At 39.4% G+C, this 17,695-nt stretch overlaps 1 protein-coding gene across 5 annotated transcripts in view; it reads right to left on the bottom strand.

The window, feature by feature from the left end:
* Positions 1-17,695, bottom strand: part of HAS3 (hyaluronan synthase 3) — a 206,598-nt gene that overhangs the window by 182,132 nt on the left and 6,771 nt on the right. For 3 of the 5 annotated variants that reach the window (XM_060398429.1, XM_060398431.1, XM_004015602.6), the window contains exons 2-6: positions 10,637-11,280; positions 8,361-8,477; positions 6,077-6,218; positions 4,102-4,238; positions 1,595-1,757 (exon numbers count right to left, since the gene is read on the bottom strand). In XM_060398429.1, the coding sequence (XP_060254412.1) occupies positions 1,595-1,757; positions 4,102-4,238; positions 6,077-6,218; positions 8,361-8,477; positions 10,637-11,280 (1,203 nt within the window). The remainder of the gene's footprint in view (positions 1-1,594; positions 1,758-4,101; positions 4,239-6,076; positions 6,219-8,360; positions 8,478-10,636; positions 11,281-17,695) is intronic. The other 2 variants (XM_060398430.1, XM_012190024.5) reach the window with 1 other exon arrangement.

Here is a 17,695-nt window from a genome sequence, read left to right as displayed (position 1 = left end):
ATGCAAAAGAACTGACTCATTTGAAAAGACCCTGTGCTAGGAAAGATTGAAGGTGGGAGGAGAAGGGGACGACAGAGGATGAGATGTTTGGATGGCATCACCGACTCAATGGACATGAGTTTGAGGAAACGCCAGGAGTTGGTGATGGACAGGGAGGCCTGGCGTGCTGCAGTCCATGGGGTGGCAAAGAGTCGGACACAACTGAGCAACTGAACTGAACTTAAACCCCTCTACACAGATTCAGAAACATTTATACTATAAATGACTTCTATAAAAAGTCTACACAGAACTAAACTGGGCTTAACCACACATCAATTTTTCTCTTTATTTTTAACCTCAGAAAAGACTATTATGGAAAGGTTTTGTTTTTTTTAAAAAACTCACTAAAAATGCTGAAATGATACTCTGTATCCTAGTACTAACCTCAATAAAGCATGAAAGTATACAAAGGGAAGTGGTTAAAAGACATTAAAACACAAGGGAGGGAGGCTCAAGAGGGAGGCGAGGTATATATACAGTTATGACTGATTTTTGTTGTTGTAGGGTAGAAACCAACACAGCACTGTAAAGTAATTATCTTCCAATTAAAAACAAAAAACAAATACACTTAAACTCTCTGGCCAAATCTGGGAAAATCTGAGCATCTAAATGAATATAGGAATATTCAGACATCCACTGAATCTGTTTTCAAAGAGATAAGGCAAGGAGAAAACAAAAGCTCTTCCTTACAGAAGAATATCAACTAACAAAATAAAAACAATTTAAAGAAGAAAAAAAAAAAGAATGTCACCATTTTACTGGCAAAAATTATCAGGGGATACCAAACCACAGTATGAAGAACTGTTTGGAGACAGGATATTCACACTGTCTCATATGTCGACCATCCCACAGATCATTATTAATTAAAAAGGGAGGAAGGTATTTTTACAGTGGAGAAATCTGGTTGCTACCACCTTAATCAACTAATCACATTTAACTTCACTAATGGAATAAACTGATGACATGTGTCCATAATCTGATGGACTGAAAAATAAAATCGTATACGGTATTCCTGCCAAAATGTTTAACCTGGATCTAATCACGAGGAAACAATTAGACAAATACAAACTGCAGAACTGTCTATAACCTGGGCTTCAAAAGTGTCAGAGTGAAAGACCATCAGGGATCTATTCTACATTAAAGAATTAATGTAACAAGTAAATGCAATGTAATTTTTAAAAAACAGATATAAAGGAAATTCTTCGGACAAGTAAGAAATCTGAATTAAGTCTATATATTTGAGGATATCTGCAACTAACTCTCAAATGCTTCAGGAAAAAAAATATGTATATGTGTAGGAACAGAGAAAGAGAAAGCGAACATGCCAAAATGTTAATTATGTGAAGCATATAGGGATGAGACAATGTATTCTTCTCAGAACTTCCCTGAAGTGGATTTTTCAAAATAAAAATTTGAGGAGAAAAAAACAAAACTAAAGACACTTAACCACATAGACTTAAGTCATTTTTTTTTTTTTTTACTTAAGTCATTTAAATCCAAAACACAGAAGAAGGTCCTTTAGAGGGACCCCAAACCACCAGACTTCCTTGTTTACCTGCTGTATTTAAACATCGATGAAGAGGAGCTAACATGGGCTGAAGTAAGTACTTGGCTGCCAGTTGTGGCTGTTCTCTTGACATAGTTAAAAAGGTTGTGGTGGCAACTCTCTGAAACTGCCGTGCTGCCAATTTATCTTGAAAGTGAAATAAATCCAAAATCTAAAAGAAAAATTCCATAAGGTAAATACCAGAGTCTTTGTAAGAAGCACTACAACAACTAAGAAAAGAACACAGTTCACATTAATTTCTTTACACCAAGAAATAAATTCACTGCAGTAACACTGATCCAACAGAACTGTTTGTTTTTTTAACTAATTTAACTACCCGGCACCAAAGGGTATGAGAACTGAAGGAGCTATGTTTTTATTAAACAATTTTATCAGATTTATAAAATATGTGTAATTTGTAGAAAATTTGGAGAATAATTTTTAAGAAAAAAAATTCCAAATTACTATGAACACTTTTGGTGTATTTTTTCCAATATGTTCCCTATATAATTCTTTCCTCTTTTCATCTGAGACCATACTTAATACTCAATTTTGTGTATTGCTGAAACCTCCTCATATTGTTATAAATTCCTCAAAAATATTATTTCCAGATATTCAGCTTTCCCCCTAAATTGTGCTATGATAAATAGCAATTACGGGGTAAAGGCATATAAATATATTCAGAATCTGAAGAGCCTGTCAGATCTGACCAAGGGTCTACTTTATTCTCAAAAAATAAACATTAAAAGACAAAAACCAAACAAACAAACCACTGATCTCTCATGTTTGAGTCTAAGTATCCAACAGAAAAGTGCATTCTGTTCCTGGCTTAAAAATGACTCAAACGTTTTGTAGACAGGAGAATCCGCTGTCCCAAAACTGTATGTGACCTGTGATGCTGCCAGAAACAGGCTCAGCAAGACTAAAACCTATGACTTGATTGTCTCATTTCCTTAAGTGCCAACATTATAGCTACTAGTTTTAGAAAACGTTTACCCATCATTGCAAGTAACTGTATCCTGTAAGATACTTTCTACTTAGTATCTTCCAGTGTAAGATTTTACATCATGATATTTGTTCCCATGCATGCTTCCCCATGAGAACCTGAAGACCAGCGTAACAGCTGGATGACTTTCTTTACACTGTTCTCCAAAAGGCATACCTTACATCTAAAAGCATGTGGCGAGGTAACACTCCTTCCACATTTCCACCTATCAGATTAACAAAGAAAAGTTTTGTAACACACTGTGTAGGCAAAGGTGTGGGAAAATAAATACATATATAATATCAATCAAAAATTTAAATACATATACTTTTTAAGCCAATCATTTCAATTCTAAAAATTTTCCCTATTAACTGGAGCATTGTAACAGCAAAACAATGGAAACAATTTAAATGTCCATTAATAGGAAGCTGGTTAAATAAATCATGGTACATAATATGATGACATACTATGCACCCAAGAAAAAGAATGAGACAGCTTAACATGAAATGATCTCCAAGGTACACTGTTAAGTGAAAAAAGCAAAACTGAAAAATAGTGTGGGCAGCACATTATCATTTGGGTAAAAATTAGAATATAAAAACAAATACATACATATATAATTGTATACATATTATTCACAGATTGTCTCTGCAAAATAAAGAAATTGGTACAGAGACAGGAGAGAGACTTATTTTTCCGCTTACTCTTTTGTGCTTTTTAAAATTGTATACCATGCTAATTTACCTTTTTTATTTACTACATATTTTTTAAAAAGTAATTAAAAACACAGAAAAGATAATAAATATGACAAAACTATAGTTCCATGTTCCAGTTTTGAGGGCAAGCTAATCAGTTACTAATGATGAAAGTGAAAGTCATTCAGTCGTGTCTGACTGTTTGCAACCCCACTGATACAGTCTATGGAATTCTCTAGGCCAGGATACTGGAGTGGGTAGCCTTTCCCTTCTCCAGGGGATTGTCCCAACCCAGGGATTAAACCCAGGTCTCCCACACTGCAGGCAAATTCTTTACCAGCTGAGCCAGAGGGGAAGCCCAAGATTACTGGAATGGGTACCCTATCCCTTCTCCAGGGGATCTTCCCAACCCAGGAATTGAACCGGGGTCTCCTGCAGTGCAGGTGGATTCTTTACCAACTGAGCCATCAGGGAAGCCTAACAGTTCAGTCTCTCCCACGGGTTTTTAATGTTATTAAGAAAGTCCTTCGCTGAATAATAAACATTATATTAACTCAATACTGTTGTTGTTGTTTAGTCACTAAGTCGTATCCGACTCTGCAACACCACGGACAGACAGGATTTTCCAGGCAAGAATACTAGACTGGATTGCCATTTCCTTCTCCAAGGGCGTCTTCCCCACCCAGGGATCAAACCCGCATCTCCAGCACTGCAGGCATATTCTTTACCGCTGAGCCACTGGGAAAGCCCCTAACTGAATATTAGGTGAACATTAAAAGTCCTCTTTCTATAAATAAGCAGATAATCCTCAAACAGACAAAAGAAACATGATTTACCTGGGGGCAGATATCTCTATAATAATCCTCTGGTGAAAGAGACTGCTGAGGACAAGAGGCTAAAATCTTTGCAATCAAGTCACACTTCTTCCAGTCCGCAGCTGTGGCCTCAGCATCACTCCCTCCAGCCGCCCCAGCTGTCAGCAATGGATACAGATGTCAAAAATTCATAGCACCTCATGACATAAGGTCCTTAAATTAGAGGAGAAACTATTTTTTTCCCTATTGAAAGTCACTAATTTCTTCTGTAAGATAAACTACCTCCTCGTACTTTCATTTTGATGTTGGTCTCCGGCAAGTTCAGAGGAAAAAATAACACTTAACCATTGTAATTAGAGTATGCATATTATTTGAACGCTAGTTTCTTCTTTGTGCTTATTACTGACATGTTTTAAATGATTAATATTTCTATTATTCTGTCTCTTTATATGCATCATGTCATTCAAACTGCCTTAAACTAGAGTTAGGGAGTAATAGGTATCAGACAAAAGCAGCCCAAGACACTGGTCCCTAAGAGAAGGGAAGCAAACAAGGCGAGCCCCATGAACACCCTAGCCTACTGCCTTGAGAGAGGATTTTTTTTTTTTTTTGGTCCATACTACAAGACATGTAGCATGGAGTCTTAACCACTGGACCGCCAAGGCAGGTCCCTAGAGAGTTTTGAGGCCACACCACAGGTAAAGGAGAATCCAGTGAAGCCTGCTACACTGCTGAATTAAAGAAGAAACACTGTTCAGACTTCAGGGACATCAACACAGCTAGAGCTTTCAGGGTGAAACAGCAGAGAGGGAAGTCCAGAGGCCAGCAGAGGAATCCTCTCTCAAGTCTTCTGCAGAGTGTGGTGTATGTGTGTGTTGAGAGAGAGGGAGAGCGACAGAGAGAGAGAAACCCAAGGCAAGAAACACCAGAAAGGAGGAGGGAGCACAATCCCCAGAGTTCATGCAGGGCTTGGAATAATTAGTGTTCCTACTAGTGACCATGGAAAGCCTCTTAATACATACAGAATCAAGTAAAATCCCAGAAAGGTATCAATCACCTTAGTATTGGTGCCAAATTACCTTAAGTTAAAGGCTGTTATCCACCCACAGTAACAAGGTTTAAGAGCCAGAACTGAAGGACTCAAAAAAAAAAAAAACGAAGGACTCAAACTGATACTAAGAAAATTAACTGCATCCTAGCACAAAGCTCAACAAAGGAACACAACAAAACAGAGCATCCAGCAGTGTTAAATTAAAATGCCCGCTATCCATTCAAAAATTACCAGGCACATCCATTCCAGTGAAATATTTTTTAATATAAGGATTATGGTTAGAAAAAATATCAGAAGACACCTGCTCAAAATGTTCCAAGTGGTTGCTTCTGGGGATGGGAAATGGAGTAGAAAGCCGCTAAGAACTGCTAATTTTCTCTAAAAGCATTATAGACCTATTGATTCTTTAAACTATGTGCATATATAATTTTGTTTAAAAGTCAAAAAATATAAATTAAAAACTACTACCATACTTAGTATGATAATGAACATTTCTTCTCTTAATGAGGACTAAGAGAGTATAACTGGAAACGAATCTAAAATTTCATTCTAAAGCTTTTATCTCTTGGGTATCTCAAGCTTGAGGAGAATGCTTTTGTATTTTAAGTCCTGAGGTGAAGTACTCTTAAGACCTCTGGATCTTTCACAGAGAATTTCTTGGTTTCTATAGCATTTACTTAAATTTTCTGTACAATGTTTTCCTCTGATATTATAACTTATTTGAAACAGTTGACAATATTATGCAACATGAGCAGTGTATTACAACTATTTTGGGGGAAAATAGCAAAAAAATGAGTTTTTTGGGGAAAAGGAGTTCACTGAAGTTTAACTTTTCACGCCCCACAAAGGCACAAACAAAGTCTAGTCTCCACCAGGTTTTACATTCAAACTCTAGAGACCAATAAAGAAAAGTGGATGCCGAAGTAACAAACGTCTATTTCTTACCACCTGCTCCTTCCAAAATGCCCCGGACTACTGCCTGAACACCGCTGGGTCTCATCAACCTTTCAGAGAGGAGCTGCCCACACAGACGCCGGAGCCATGCTGGGGCCCAACACCTCACTTGCATCTTCCCTTCTGAGCAGGACTGAAAAACGAAGGGAAATGTGTGAGTGAATGTCAGCGTAATGGATAGGATTTTTTTTGTTGTTTTTCAGATAGGATTTACAGAAATTAAAAATATACAAATATACTGAGTCAGACTGATAATTAACAGTACGCTATACAGACTTCAAAAGGGCAAAATTTTTTCTTTTAAAAAAAAGGAGAGGGGAGAGTTCCCTGGTGGCCCAGTTGTTAGGATTCCCTCAACTAGGATTCCTTCGACTTTCGCTGCCATGGCCTGGGTTCAATCCCAGGTTGGAGAACTTAGATCCTGCAAAGCTATCATGGCAAAAAAAAAAATCTTTATAAAGAAAAAAAAAATCTTTGTAAACATTTATAAAATCTTCTTCAGCCTTACTTTTAAGGAAGTAAAAATACAATGAAACTTCTTCAAAAAATATCAAGTGAAATTTCAAACCCAGAAATATACAAATATGTTTGTGAATAAAATATAGACTTGGGGGACACAAGATCCATGTAACCAATCTGAATGCAGTCCTTCCAATCAAATGCAGCTTCCAAAGAAGACTCACCACTAAGAGGAGAGTCCCCAGCGGTGAGAGGGCACTCCTGGCCTCTGAGGTCGTAGCTACTCTGATTCCTTTTGACATAGCAGCTTTAGGAAGAGTTAGATTTCCTCAAGAACTCCTTTTTGAGAGTTCTGCGGCACCACCATCAACAAAACAGTCTTGCTGTCCCTTATTTTGGGCTGGAGTGCAAAGTAGAGTGTGGTCATTCATTGTGTTTAACTGTGTTTTATGTGTGAGCATAAAACTCAGTGAAGGAAACATTTAACTCCACACTAGCCTGTTCTCTCTTTTCCAATCATTAATAATTAAAGAAATCTGTGGGGGTTGATGTGCCATGCACTGTGTTAAGTACCCCACACACAATCTCAAAAGGGACTTCATCAGGAAGGTGCCATTGTCATCCCCATTTTATGGGTAAGGAAAGTGAGGGATGGAAAGGCTTACTAATTCAAACAACTGCACACTGGGGTTGAATTCCAGTGTGCCTAACTCCTGGGCCTCTGCTTTCCACCATGTCCTTATAATGTATTTTATTTCATCTGGCAAACTGTGGACTCACTCAGAGAAGCAGGGCATGAGCAACAGGGTCCCAATATGAGGCTCTAGTAATATTCGAGGGATGAGATGAAAATGACTTCGGCAAGGAGATGTCTTTGTAGTCAGCTTCAGCTGGTCCTACAGTTAACTGTTTTGACCCTTCATGCTTTTTTAAAAAAAATACATATTTATTTATTTGGCTGAACCAGGCCTTAGTTGCAGCATGTGGGATCTAGTTCCCTGCCCAGGGATTGAATCCAGACCCTCTGCATTCAGAGCACAGGGTTTTAATCCCTAGACCACCAGGGAAGTCCCATCCTTTGGACCTTCATGCTTTACTCATCTAAACTCGTAACTTAAATTTAGGTACTAAAAGAAAATAGATAATTCCAGCTACATCACCAAATTGAATAATTTCAGATAAATAATTACTTTTAAGGAAAAAAGAAACTATATTATGCTGAGCAGAATATATACTATTACGTTTTTACTCTAGTTTTAATTCCTTGACTTCAAATACTCCATTCAAAGAATAAGAATACTCCATTCTACTTTTGCCAGAAGAATACTATCAAAAAACAGCCAAATTTTAGTTTTAAAAAAAAAGACCCAGTTTGAGAATGAATAAAATATATTTTTGTCATAAGCCCTAAAAAATTATCACAATATTATTGGGAAAAGTGTCCATTTTTCATTAAAAGAAAAATTCCTTAAAATTATCCCAGGCAAATACCATTTAACAATCTAAAAGATGAAACAGGATTCATTTAGACTAATTTCCAGGAGAAGACAGTTGCTTAGTCACTCAGTCGTGTCCAACTCTTTGCAACCCCACAGACTGTAGCCAGCCAGGCTCCTCTGTCCATGGCATTTCCCAGGCAAGAATACTGGGGTGGGTTGCCATTTCCTTCTTCAGGGGATATTCCCCACCCAGGGATCAAACTTGGGCCTCCTGCATCGCAGGCAAATTCTTTACTGCTAAGCTACCAGGGAAGAAGACAATACGCTACACTCTATCATTAAAGTTTCACCCACAAGAATCCCCCAGGTGTACATACCTGGGGCGGTCCTCCCTGGAGGATAAGTAATTCTCGGACTGCTAATGGCTGATACACTTGATCCAACATGTCTCTTAGGGCCTTCCTCGATAGGGCTCTTTCTTCTTCAGTTAACACCTAAAAGAAACACGTCCTTGGCTTCTGTGAGATACAAACCAGGCAAGCAAGAGAAGATAATGCTGTGCAACAGTGAACAAAGATGCTTGTGAGGGGAGCAGGAGGCCAACTTCTTTTGCCTCTTTTTTTTTTTAACTATTTTGCACTGGGGTATAGTCAATTAACAATGCAGTGATAATGTCAGGTGGACAGCAAAGGGACTCAGCCATTTATATACACGCATCGGTTCTCTCTCAAACTCCCCTCCCACTCAGGTTGCCACATAACATTGAGAAGAGTTCCATGTGCTATACAGTAGGTCCTTGCTGGTTACCCTTTTTAATTCTTTTACCTCTTGGTTTCCTTCCATTCAGAGGAAGCTATAATAAGGACACACTCCTGGCCCCCTCTCCATTCCCTCACCCACTTCTGGGCAGGAGACTGCATCCACTCATCTGATTGCTGAGTTCTGGCACACACAGCTCGCTCCTCTTCAGTCCCTTGGGCATGAGTGCACAGTCTGTTCTGCTCTTCTGTGCCACAGATTTTTCAGGGGCATGTCCTCTGCACTGGGGCAGAAGGAGCTGCAGTTTTCTAGCACCCTTTAAAACTGGGTGAGAAGTGCATTTCATTAAATGCACTGTTAGGAGACCCATGGGTCTCTCTCTATAGACCTTCCAGCTCTGCCTTGATGAGTAATAAAGGTGACATTCTGATTTGTCATCTCTTACTCTGTTAACTGTCCTTTCATTCATTCAGAATCTGGGCAGCAAAGAGGGTGCTGTTTAATCGGGTCCCTGCTCCAAGCCACAACAGACTGACCCCTTTGGAAGCTTCACAGTCAAGACTCAGAATCCTGCTCGATATGATTTAGTAAATTGTGATGCAGATGCTGATCAGAGCAGGAGCTGTTGTGGAACTTGTCCAGCTTCATACGGTCCACCCACCATGTCTCCCCTTCTCCTTCCACCCCATCACTTGGTCCTTTCTGTGTTTCCCTTTTCTTTTCTCTCTTCTGCCTGAGACCTCTGGGTACTGCTTAGCTCAAACAATAGTCATAAGACCTGCTCCAGACCCCTCATCTCAAGGAAGTGCAGGTAGCAGGCACTGATGGAGCTGTCAAGACGCACACCCTGTTGTAAGGAGCAGAGAGCTCTGCTCTGCAAAACATAAGGGCACTGGAGGAGACCATAATTTCATGTGACTACTCAGGTGACGATGGCTTTTAAATGTTTTCTGTTTTATTTTCTTTTGTGAGCACAGGGGGAACAAACAGAAAAGGAACAAGTTGGAAGGTGACACAGAAAGGCTGACAGAAAGATGAGCTGAGTGGACATGATAAAATCTGGATGCAGGAGCAAAGGAGTTACACTGCGTGTGACCCTGGTGACATTTATACCTTAACAGCGTCTTCTGTTTGGGTTCCTGTGCTAAGGCTGGCAGTGCTCTCATGGGGAAGCTGTGGTCCCTGTTATGGCGCACTTGTGAGTCTTGTCTCCCCAGTGACTGTGTGAGCTGTTGGAGAAAAGGGCCACATCTAACGCTTCTGTATCCTTCACATCACTTTATCGTCCAGACGCTCAAATCCTTACTGACTGTCAACAAAACACTTGCCTGTACCCTCAACACCTAACAACCAACAACTGACTGGATTGTGGAGGGAACCCAGTGCTTGTATACTTCATCTCACTTAATCTTCCCAAGAACTTAATGAAGGAGGTGTAAACAGTTTAATATTAATATTAGTAATAGTAACTTTTTGGTGAGCACTGCTGGGTATTGGGCCAGGTAACTTACACACATCATCCTTATTCCTCACAGCCACCTTCCAAGGTGGGTATTGTTTTTTTTCTCAAGGCAGGCATTAATAAACACATTTTACAAAGTTGGAAAGAGACAGAGATTCAAAGAAATAGCTTGCAACAGCTGTTTCAAAAAATGGAAAGAAGGGAACAGGTGAAATGGACTCTCCAGGAGTGAAAGGATTTGTATTTAATAAATGAAAGATCCAACCCCCTAAAAAGATTCGTCTATCCACCAGAGATACTTAGGCATTTAATAAAAATTCTAGGTCTTTCCATCAGCACTTTTCCAAAGAACTGAGATGATCTCTTATAGCAACCACATACAAGGACACACAGATTCTCACACACTCTCTTTCTCTCCCCATGGATGCTTACCTCTTCCTCAGGACTCAGCGATGACCTCTTGCTTGGGCAGAACCCCAGCTGGCACAGACCTGCTGCGATATCCCCCAAATGGCGGCAGAAAACCAGGCTCCCCAGAGACGCGTGCTGAGCAACACTGAGGAGGGCCCTGCAGCTTGTGTACAGCCTCCGGGTTGCGCTGGGAGCAGTACTGAGACACACCACGTCCTGAACAACGGCCCCAAACTCAGTCCTGAATCTCAGAGGGACTCCAACGCCGGGCGTGAGATAGGGGCAGACACCCAAGGTCACTACAAACTGCAAAACCGACTGGACAGTCTTTTGCTGGGAGATGCTAAGCGTATCCGGGCTCAGGGCAGGAGCAGTTTCTGGAGTCTTTGGGTTGGGTTTACCTGGATTGAAATCAGCTGCCAGGCGGAGCATGGTTTCCTTCAAGCACAGCAGCAGCAGTAAGGTCTGGGAGGTAAAACGCCAGGTGACATCCACAGAGTCTTGCGGCCATTCTGCCTCATGAGCAATTTCATCCCGTAGGAGTTTCAGTATCTTCCAGTGAGGATCTTTCAGAAACTTGTCCTCCAAAGCAGACAGGTTAGATTTTAAAGTAGCCAACAGGATATCATGTTTCGTGATCTGCAGTGAATTTGAGCCTGATCCTTCTGAAGAAAAATCAATCAAATTACATACATGGAAAACAAATTGTGCTTCCCTCCATGAGGAATGCCTTGCCCACTCCAGTTCATCTTCTGAAGCCTGACTCAGATGTCATTACTTCTAGAAAGAGGGCCCCCAACTGGGCCTCCCCAGCCAGGGCAGAATTCAAGACCACATTTCCTGCCTTACCACAGCACTTTGCATGTAGTTAGAATTATGTACATAACACATTATATTGGGTTAGCCAAAAAATTCACTTGGGTTTTTGATAGCATCCTATGGAAAGACCTGAGAGAACTTTTTGGCCAACGTAATACTTCATGGAGTTTGTTTCCATTCCCCACACATTCTGAGGGGACAGGGTGCTTGCTGCCCCAGAACCAAGAGGCCAGATCTTAATCAACTTACTGGGCTGAAACTATAGCGAGAACAGAAATCTAAAAAGGTAAACATTTACCACAGAAGGCTTATTCAAGCTGTTCTAGATGCCAGGGAAAAGGCACTGAAGAAAACAAAGTCCTTTCCATCATAAAATTACAACCAGTGAGGCAGATCACAGAATATGGACATGGGATGCAAAGAAATTAATTCAATCACACACACTCCCTAGTATCTAGTCTCAATTTTTCCTGAACTCTCCCCAAATGGTCTTTACTGCCCTCTGCTGGCGAAGGACATCCTTGCTGACTCCCTCCTTGAAGCGCTCCTCTCTTAGGTTCTGGGGCAGCAAGCACCCTGTCCTGGTTTTTTTCCTCCTACCTCAGTGGCCATCTCGAAACATCTCCTCTACTGGCTCTTTTCCTCTACTAGATATCAAAGTGCTCCAAGGCTTGTCCTGAACTCTGGATTATCTTCCTTGACAGTCTTATTCAGGCCTAGGTCTTTAAAAATGAGCTAAAAGCTGCTGCTGCTGCTGCTAAGTCGCTTCAGTCGTGTCCGACCCTGTGCAACCCCATCAACGGCAGCCCACCAGGCTCCCTCGTCCCTGGGATCCTCCAGGCAAGAACACTGGAGTGCGTTGCCATTTCCTTCTCCAATGCATGAAAGTGAAAAGTGAAAGTGAAAGTCACTCAATCGTGTCCGACTCTTAGCGACCCCACGCCCACCAGGCTCCTCCACCCATGGGATTTTCCAGACAAGAGTACTGTAGTGGGGTGCCATCACCTTCTCCGGAGCTATAAGCTAACAGCTTCCAAACTTACATGTCTGGCCCACGACTAATTAGAGCCCATGACTCTAAGTTTCAGAGACATATTTCCAACTGCTGAATGAAATCTCCACTTGGATATTTCTTAGGCTTTTCAAATTTAACAAATTACTGACTCTCACAGGTACCTTACACTCCTAAGTACAATCTAACCTGGTTACCAACTGGTAACATCTCCACCTTTTTCTTTTATCCAACCCATCACCAAGTCTTTCCTGTTCTGCTTACTAAATCATTCTCAAATTTATTCATTTTTATCCATCTCATGACTACAACCTTTGTCAAAGCCATTGACACCTTTAAACTGAAGTACATCAGAACCCTCTTGCCTGGCTTCCCTACTTTCACTCTCCCAAAAATTTACTTTTCACACATCAGATCCTCTTAATATTTAAAACAGATTTCTCTTGAGAATTCCCTGGCAGTCTAGTGGTTTCCAATATTGGAGCACGGGTTCAATCCCTAGCCAGGGAACAACCTAAGATTCCCACATGCCACACTGTATGGTCAAAAATTAAAAATAAATAAATAATAAAATAGATTTCTCTTGGTAGAAGCACGCACACACATTCCTGACATATATACACCTAAAAGCAGAAATGCTGAAACACAGATATCCGTAATCTCAATCTAAATATTATCTCCTCAGAGGTGGCCTTCCTTGACCACTCTAAAAGCCATCCCCCACACTCTTAACTCTGTGATAACACCCAATTTCTTTCCTCTATAGTACTTATCATAATCAGTAATTATTTTATTGGTATTTACTTTCTTTCTTCTCTATTAGAATTTAAACTTAATGACAATGGGTACTACATCTCTCTTGTTTGGTGGGTGCTTTGCACAGCTGACATAAAGTAAGCCCCAAACGAGTATCTGTAGTTGATTGAGTAAAAGAATGAATGAAGAGTGATAATAACGACCTCCTCAGAACTCCTATAAGACCAAGCCTCTCACAGATAACTATCAACTCTGAACAAAGAGTAAAAAGCAAATATCTGAAGATGCCTGAAGGTGATGAAAGGGAACAAAAACTAGAGAAGGCACCCAGGAGGAAAAAAACAGCACTGAAGAAGCCTCCTGCTTTTCAGTCTGGCATTAGGTCTTTGCATACCAAAAACACGAGAAGAATTTCATCTTACTGACTTGAGAACCAAAGCACAGAATTCAGGGCAACTACAGCAGGTGGAAAATAAGAAATTTCAGAAAGTATAGAACCAGAGAGGAAGAGCTCCCAGTTCTGCATTCAGTCAGTTCAGTTCAGTCGCTCAGTCGTGTCCGACGACTCTTTGCAACCCCATGGACTGCAGCACGCCAGGCTTCCCTATCCATCACCAACTGCTGGAGCTTGCTCAAACTCATGTCCATCGAGTTAGTGATGCCATCCAACCATCTAATACAAACTGCTTAAATCTGTGGCTAATCTTTGCACTAAGCATCTATGGGAAGCACTTTACATACCTCAACTAAAATGGAAAGAACTGAAAAGAGCTGCTGCCCATTGCAGAAGAGACAGAGCTCAGAGTATGAATCAGCCAAATGAACTGCCTACTTTAGGGAACTCCCTGGTGATCCAGTGGTTAGGGCTCAGCACTTTCACTGCCGTAGGCCCAAGTCTGATTCCGAGTCAGGGAACTACAATCCCACGTCATATGGCATCACACACACACAAAAAAAATGCCTACTTTAAAACAAAACCAAGCCAAAGATCAATCTTCTCCAGAGGACTGCAACAGAATCTAGAGTTTCAACAGAATATCCTTCATGATGTCAATGATACAATCCAAAAGTCCTAGACCAGATGAAGAAACATGAAAATGTGATCCACCTCAAGAGAAAGACAATCAAGTAGAGACTGATCCAAGATGACCCAGGTGTCAGACTGAGCAGACAAAGATTCTCAAGCAACTCTTATAACTGTGTTCAAGCATGTGATGGAAAATACTCATTATGAATGAACAAAATACAGACTCTCAGCAAAAAAGTAGCAAGCATTTTTTAAAAACCCAAATGAAAATACTAGAATTTAAAAACAAAATATCTGAATTTTTTAAAAAACTCAATGGATGGACTTAACAGCTTTGAGATGACCCCCCGAAAAAAAGTGAACTTAAAGATACACATACCCCTAGAAATTATCCAATCTGAACAACAAAGAAAAAAAGATTTTATAGAAACAGAGCCTTAGTATCTGTGAACACCATCAAATGATGTATTTGTTTTTTTTTCAAATGATGTATTTGTAATAAAATAGAGAGTAACTAGAATAAAAGGAGAGAAAATGAAGCACAAAAGGATGTGAAGAAATAATGATAAAAATTTTCCAAAATTTAGTGAAGAAACAAATTTACAGATTGAGTAAGCTCAGTGATGCCCAATCAGGATAAGTAGAAAGAAAATCACATCTAGGCATATTATAGTCAATCACTGAAATCAGATAACGATCACACTGATAGAGGGCAGAAATCAACACAATACTGTAAAGCAATCATCCTCCAATTAAAAATAAATAAATTAAAAATTAGACAAAGAGAAAATCTTGAAAGTAGTCAGAAAAAAGCAGTCAGCATAGGAGACGAATGCTATGAATGACTGTGAACTCACAAGCAATGACTTAAAAGATAATGGAAAACATTGAAGTGGTAACAGGGTAAAAAACAAACAAAAAACAACAACAACCACCTGATGTGATGACAGGAGGAAAAAACCCACCTATCAAGTCTCAATGCTATATCCAATAAAAAGTAACCTTCAAAAATGAAAGGAAAAGGAAGAAAAACTAAGATAACTGACTGCCAGCAGATCTGGAACACGAACAAATGCTAAAGGAAGTTCTTCAAGCTGAAGGAAAACAGTACTAGATGGAAACCTGGATCTTCAGGAGGAAGGAAAAGCATCAGAAATGGTAAATATGTGGCTAAATATAAAAGATTCATTTGTTTCCTCTTTATTTGTTTAAATATATATAACTGTCTAAAATCTATAAAACTGTATTATGGGGTTTATATCTTATATAGATACAATAAACACGAAAACTATAGTATAAAAGCCAAAAGGGGTGGAAGGCTATGAAAGAACCCTCACAGTTACAAGGTTTTCATGTGTCCTATGAAGTGGTACAAGATAAATTCTAAGCAGATTGTGAAAAATTACGATGTATATTGTAATTCTACAATGACTACTAAAAATGTAATGCAAAAAGGTGGGTCATAATAAAATGCTGAAAACATAAATGAAATCAAACAACAATAGATTTCAAATCTAAAGTTAATATATCTTCTAAGAAAGATGCAACTGATGATAACTAAAAGGGTGTTCAACAATACATTATTTATAATAGTGTAAAATTAGAAATACATGTTGAGTAAATTATAGTTTACCTGTATCTAACACACTGTATTTTATATGTAACATTTGTTTTGCTTATTATCGTCTCTCCACCAACGAGAACAAAAATTCCTTGAGGACAAGGATATTGCTGTTTTGTTCACTGCTATGTTCTCCTTGCCTGGAACAAGGCCTGTCTGACACAGTAGCTATTCAAAATAAGCAGTTATTTATTGAATGAATGAATGAATGACGGATGGATTATTTGAAGCCATTATACTATGATGAACATTATTCAATGACATGTTCACTAAAAATATTCTCAAGTGAACAGAGCATGAAATACTACATGGGGAAAAGATATGAACAGTTTACAGAAAAAGAAATGCAAATTGCTCTTAAACATGAACATATGATCAACCTTGCTCCTAAGAGAAAAGTAAATTAAAACTATACTGAAATATCACTTCCCGTCTATCAAGTGGCTAAAATCCAAATGTTTTTATAACACATTGTGTGCTTTGGGGAAACACACACTTTCATACATGGCTGGTAAGAGACTAAAATGGTACATTCCCTAAGAAGAGAAATTTGGCAATATCTAACAAAATTATATAGGCATTTAACCATTGGCCCAGCAATCCCTCTTTTAAGAGTCTATCCTATAGATAGACACACAGGCAAAAATGCAAAGTGACATACACACAAAGCTTCTCACTGCCATACTGTCAGATATGCAGCAGTAGGGAAGGGATGGGACTGAATCAAAGTGCGCTTTGTCTTGCAGAAGCTAACCCTTAAATTGCACCAAGTGTCTCCAAAAGGTTACAAAACATCCAACAAGACACTGGAGTACAAGCAAAAACACTCAAGCACCTGTTTGCTTTCAGTTTTGGGCCACCTAGAGTAACCGCTGCCTCTTTATAATGCTTACAGATGATCATGCCTGCCCTTTCATGAATATGCATGCCTCCCAGGCTTAAAACTACCCTGGTCCAGTGGTTAAGGGAGATAGTGCTTTGAGGCCTATTTAACACAGAACAAACCTGACTCCATATTGGGTCTCTTCCTCTAGCTCTAATCTTTGTGCCCTAGGACCTGAAATATACACCATAGCCTTTTCTCTACCTCCTAGGTTTGACCTTTAAAGGTGTAACTCTTTTCCACTTATACAGAGATAAAAAGTTGCAGAAAAAATAACATTTCTCTCCATTGGAGGTTTATAGGAACATCATGGCTAGATCAACAACTGCGCCAATTCTGCAACAAGCCAAACCCTATCCCCTTTTAGTAAAAAAGAAGCCTGAATTCTAACTAGGTTAAGATGGTTTCTTGGTACCACCATAGCTTGAACTTGGTAACACTATCTCCCTGACTCCTTACTTGTCACCTGTAATAAATGCTTCTACTTTAAGAAAGTACTTGGTGTGTTCACTAAGGACCCCAAACCCACTGAGTCTGGTAAAAGTATTTTTTTATATTAACAAATGGCTTAAAACAACCCAAATATCCATTCATAGAGAACTGATGAATAAACAGTGGCATATTCACATAATGGAATACTATACAGCTGTAAAAGGGAAAGAGGAAGATTTCCACGTACCACTATGCAGCTATCTCTAAGGCATACCAAATGTTAAAAGGTATAGAAGAATGTATATAGTATGCTAACTTTTGTGTTAGAATGGGAAGGTACACAGATTATTTTTATTTTTTAAAAGTAGTGGAAGAACAAATTAAAAATTCAGTATAATGAACTGTCTATACAGAAACGGAAAATAATCAGTGGGAGTAGACAAGGATCAAGGATAAATGTATCCAGTTTTAGAGTTTTCCTCTTAAAGCACTGAATGTTTCTCATGAGCTTCAAAGGTGGGCTACTAGTA

This window comes from Ovis aries, chromosome 14 (genome assembly GCF_016772045.2).
Source record: "Ovis aries strain OAR_USU_Benz2616 breed Rambouillet chromosome 14, ARS-UI_Ramb_v3.0, whole genome shotgun sequence".
Lineage (NCBI taxonomy): Eukaryota > Metazoa > Chordata > Mammalia > Artiodactyla > Bovidae > Ovis > Ovis aries.
Note: the sequence above shows the minus strand (reverse complement) of the source record. Positions and strands in the feature narration are given on the sequence as shown.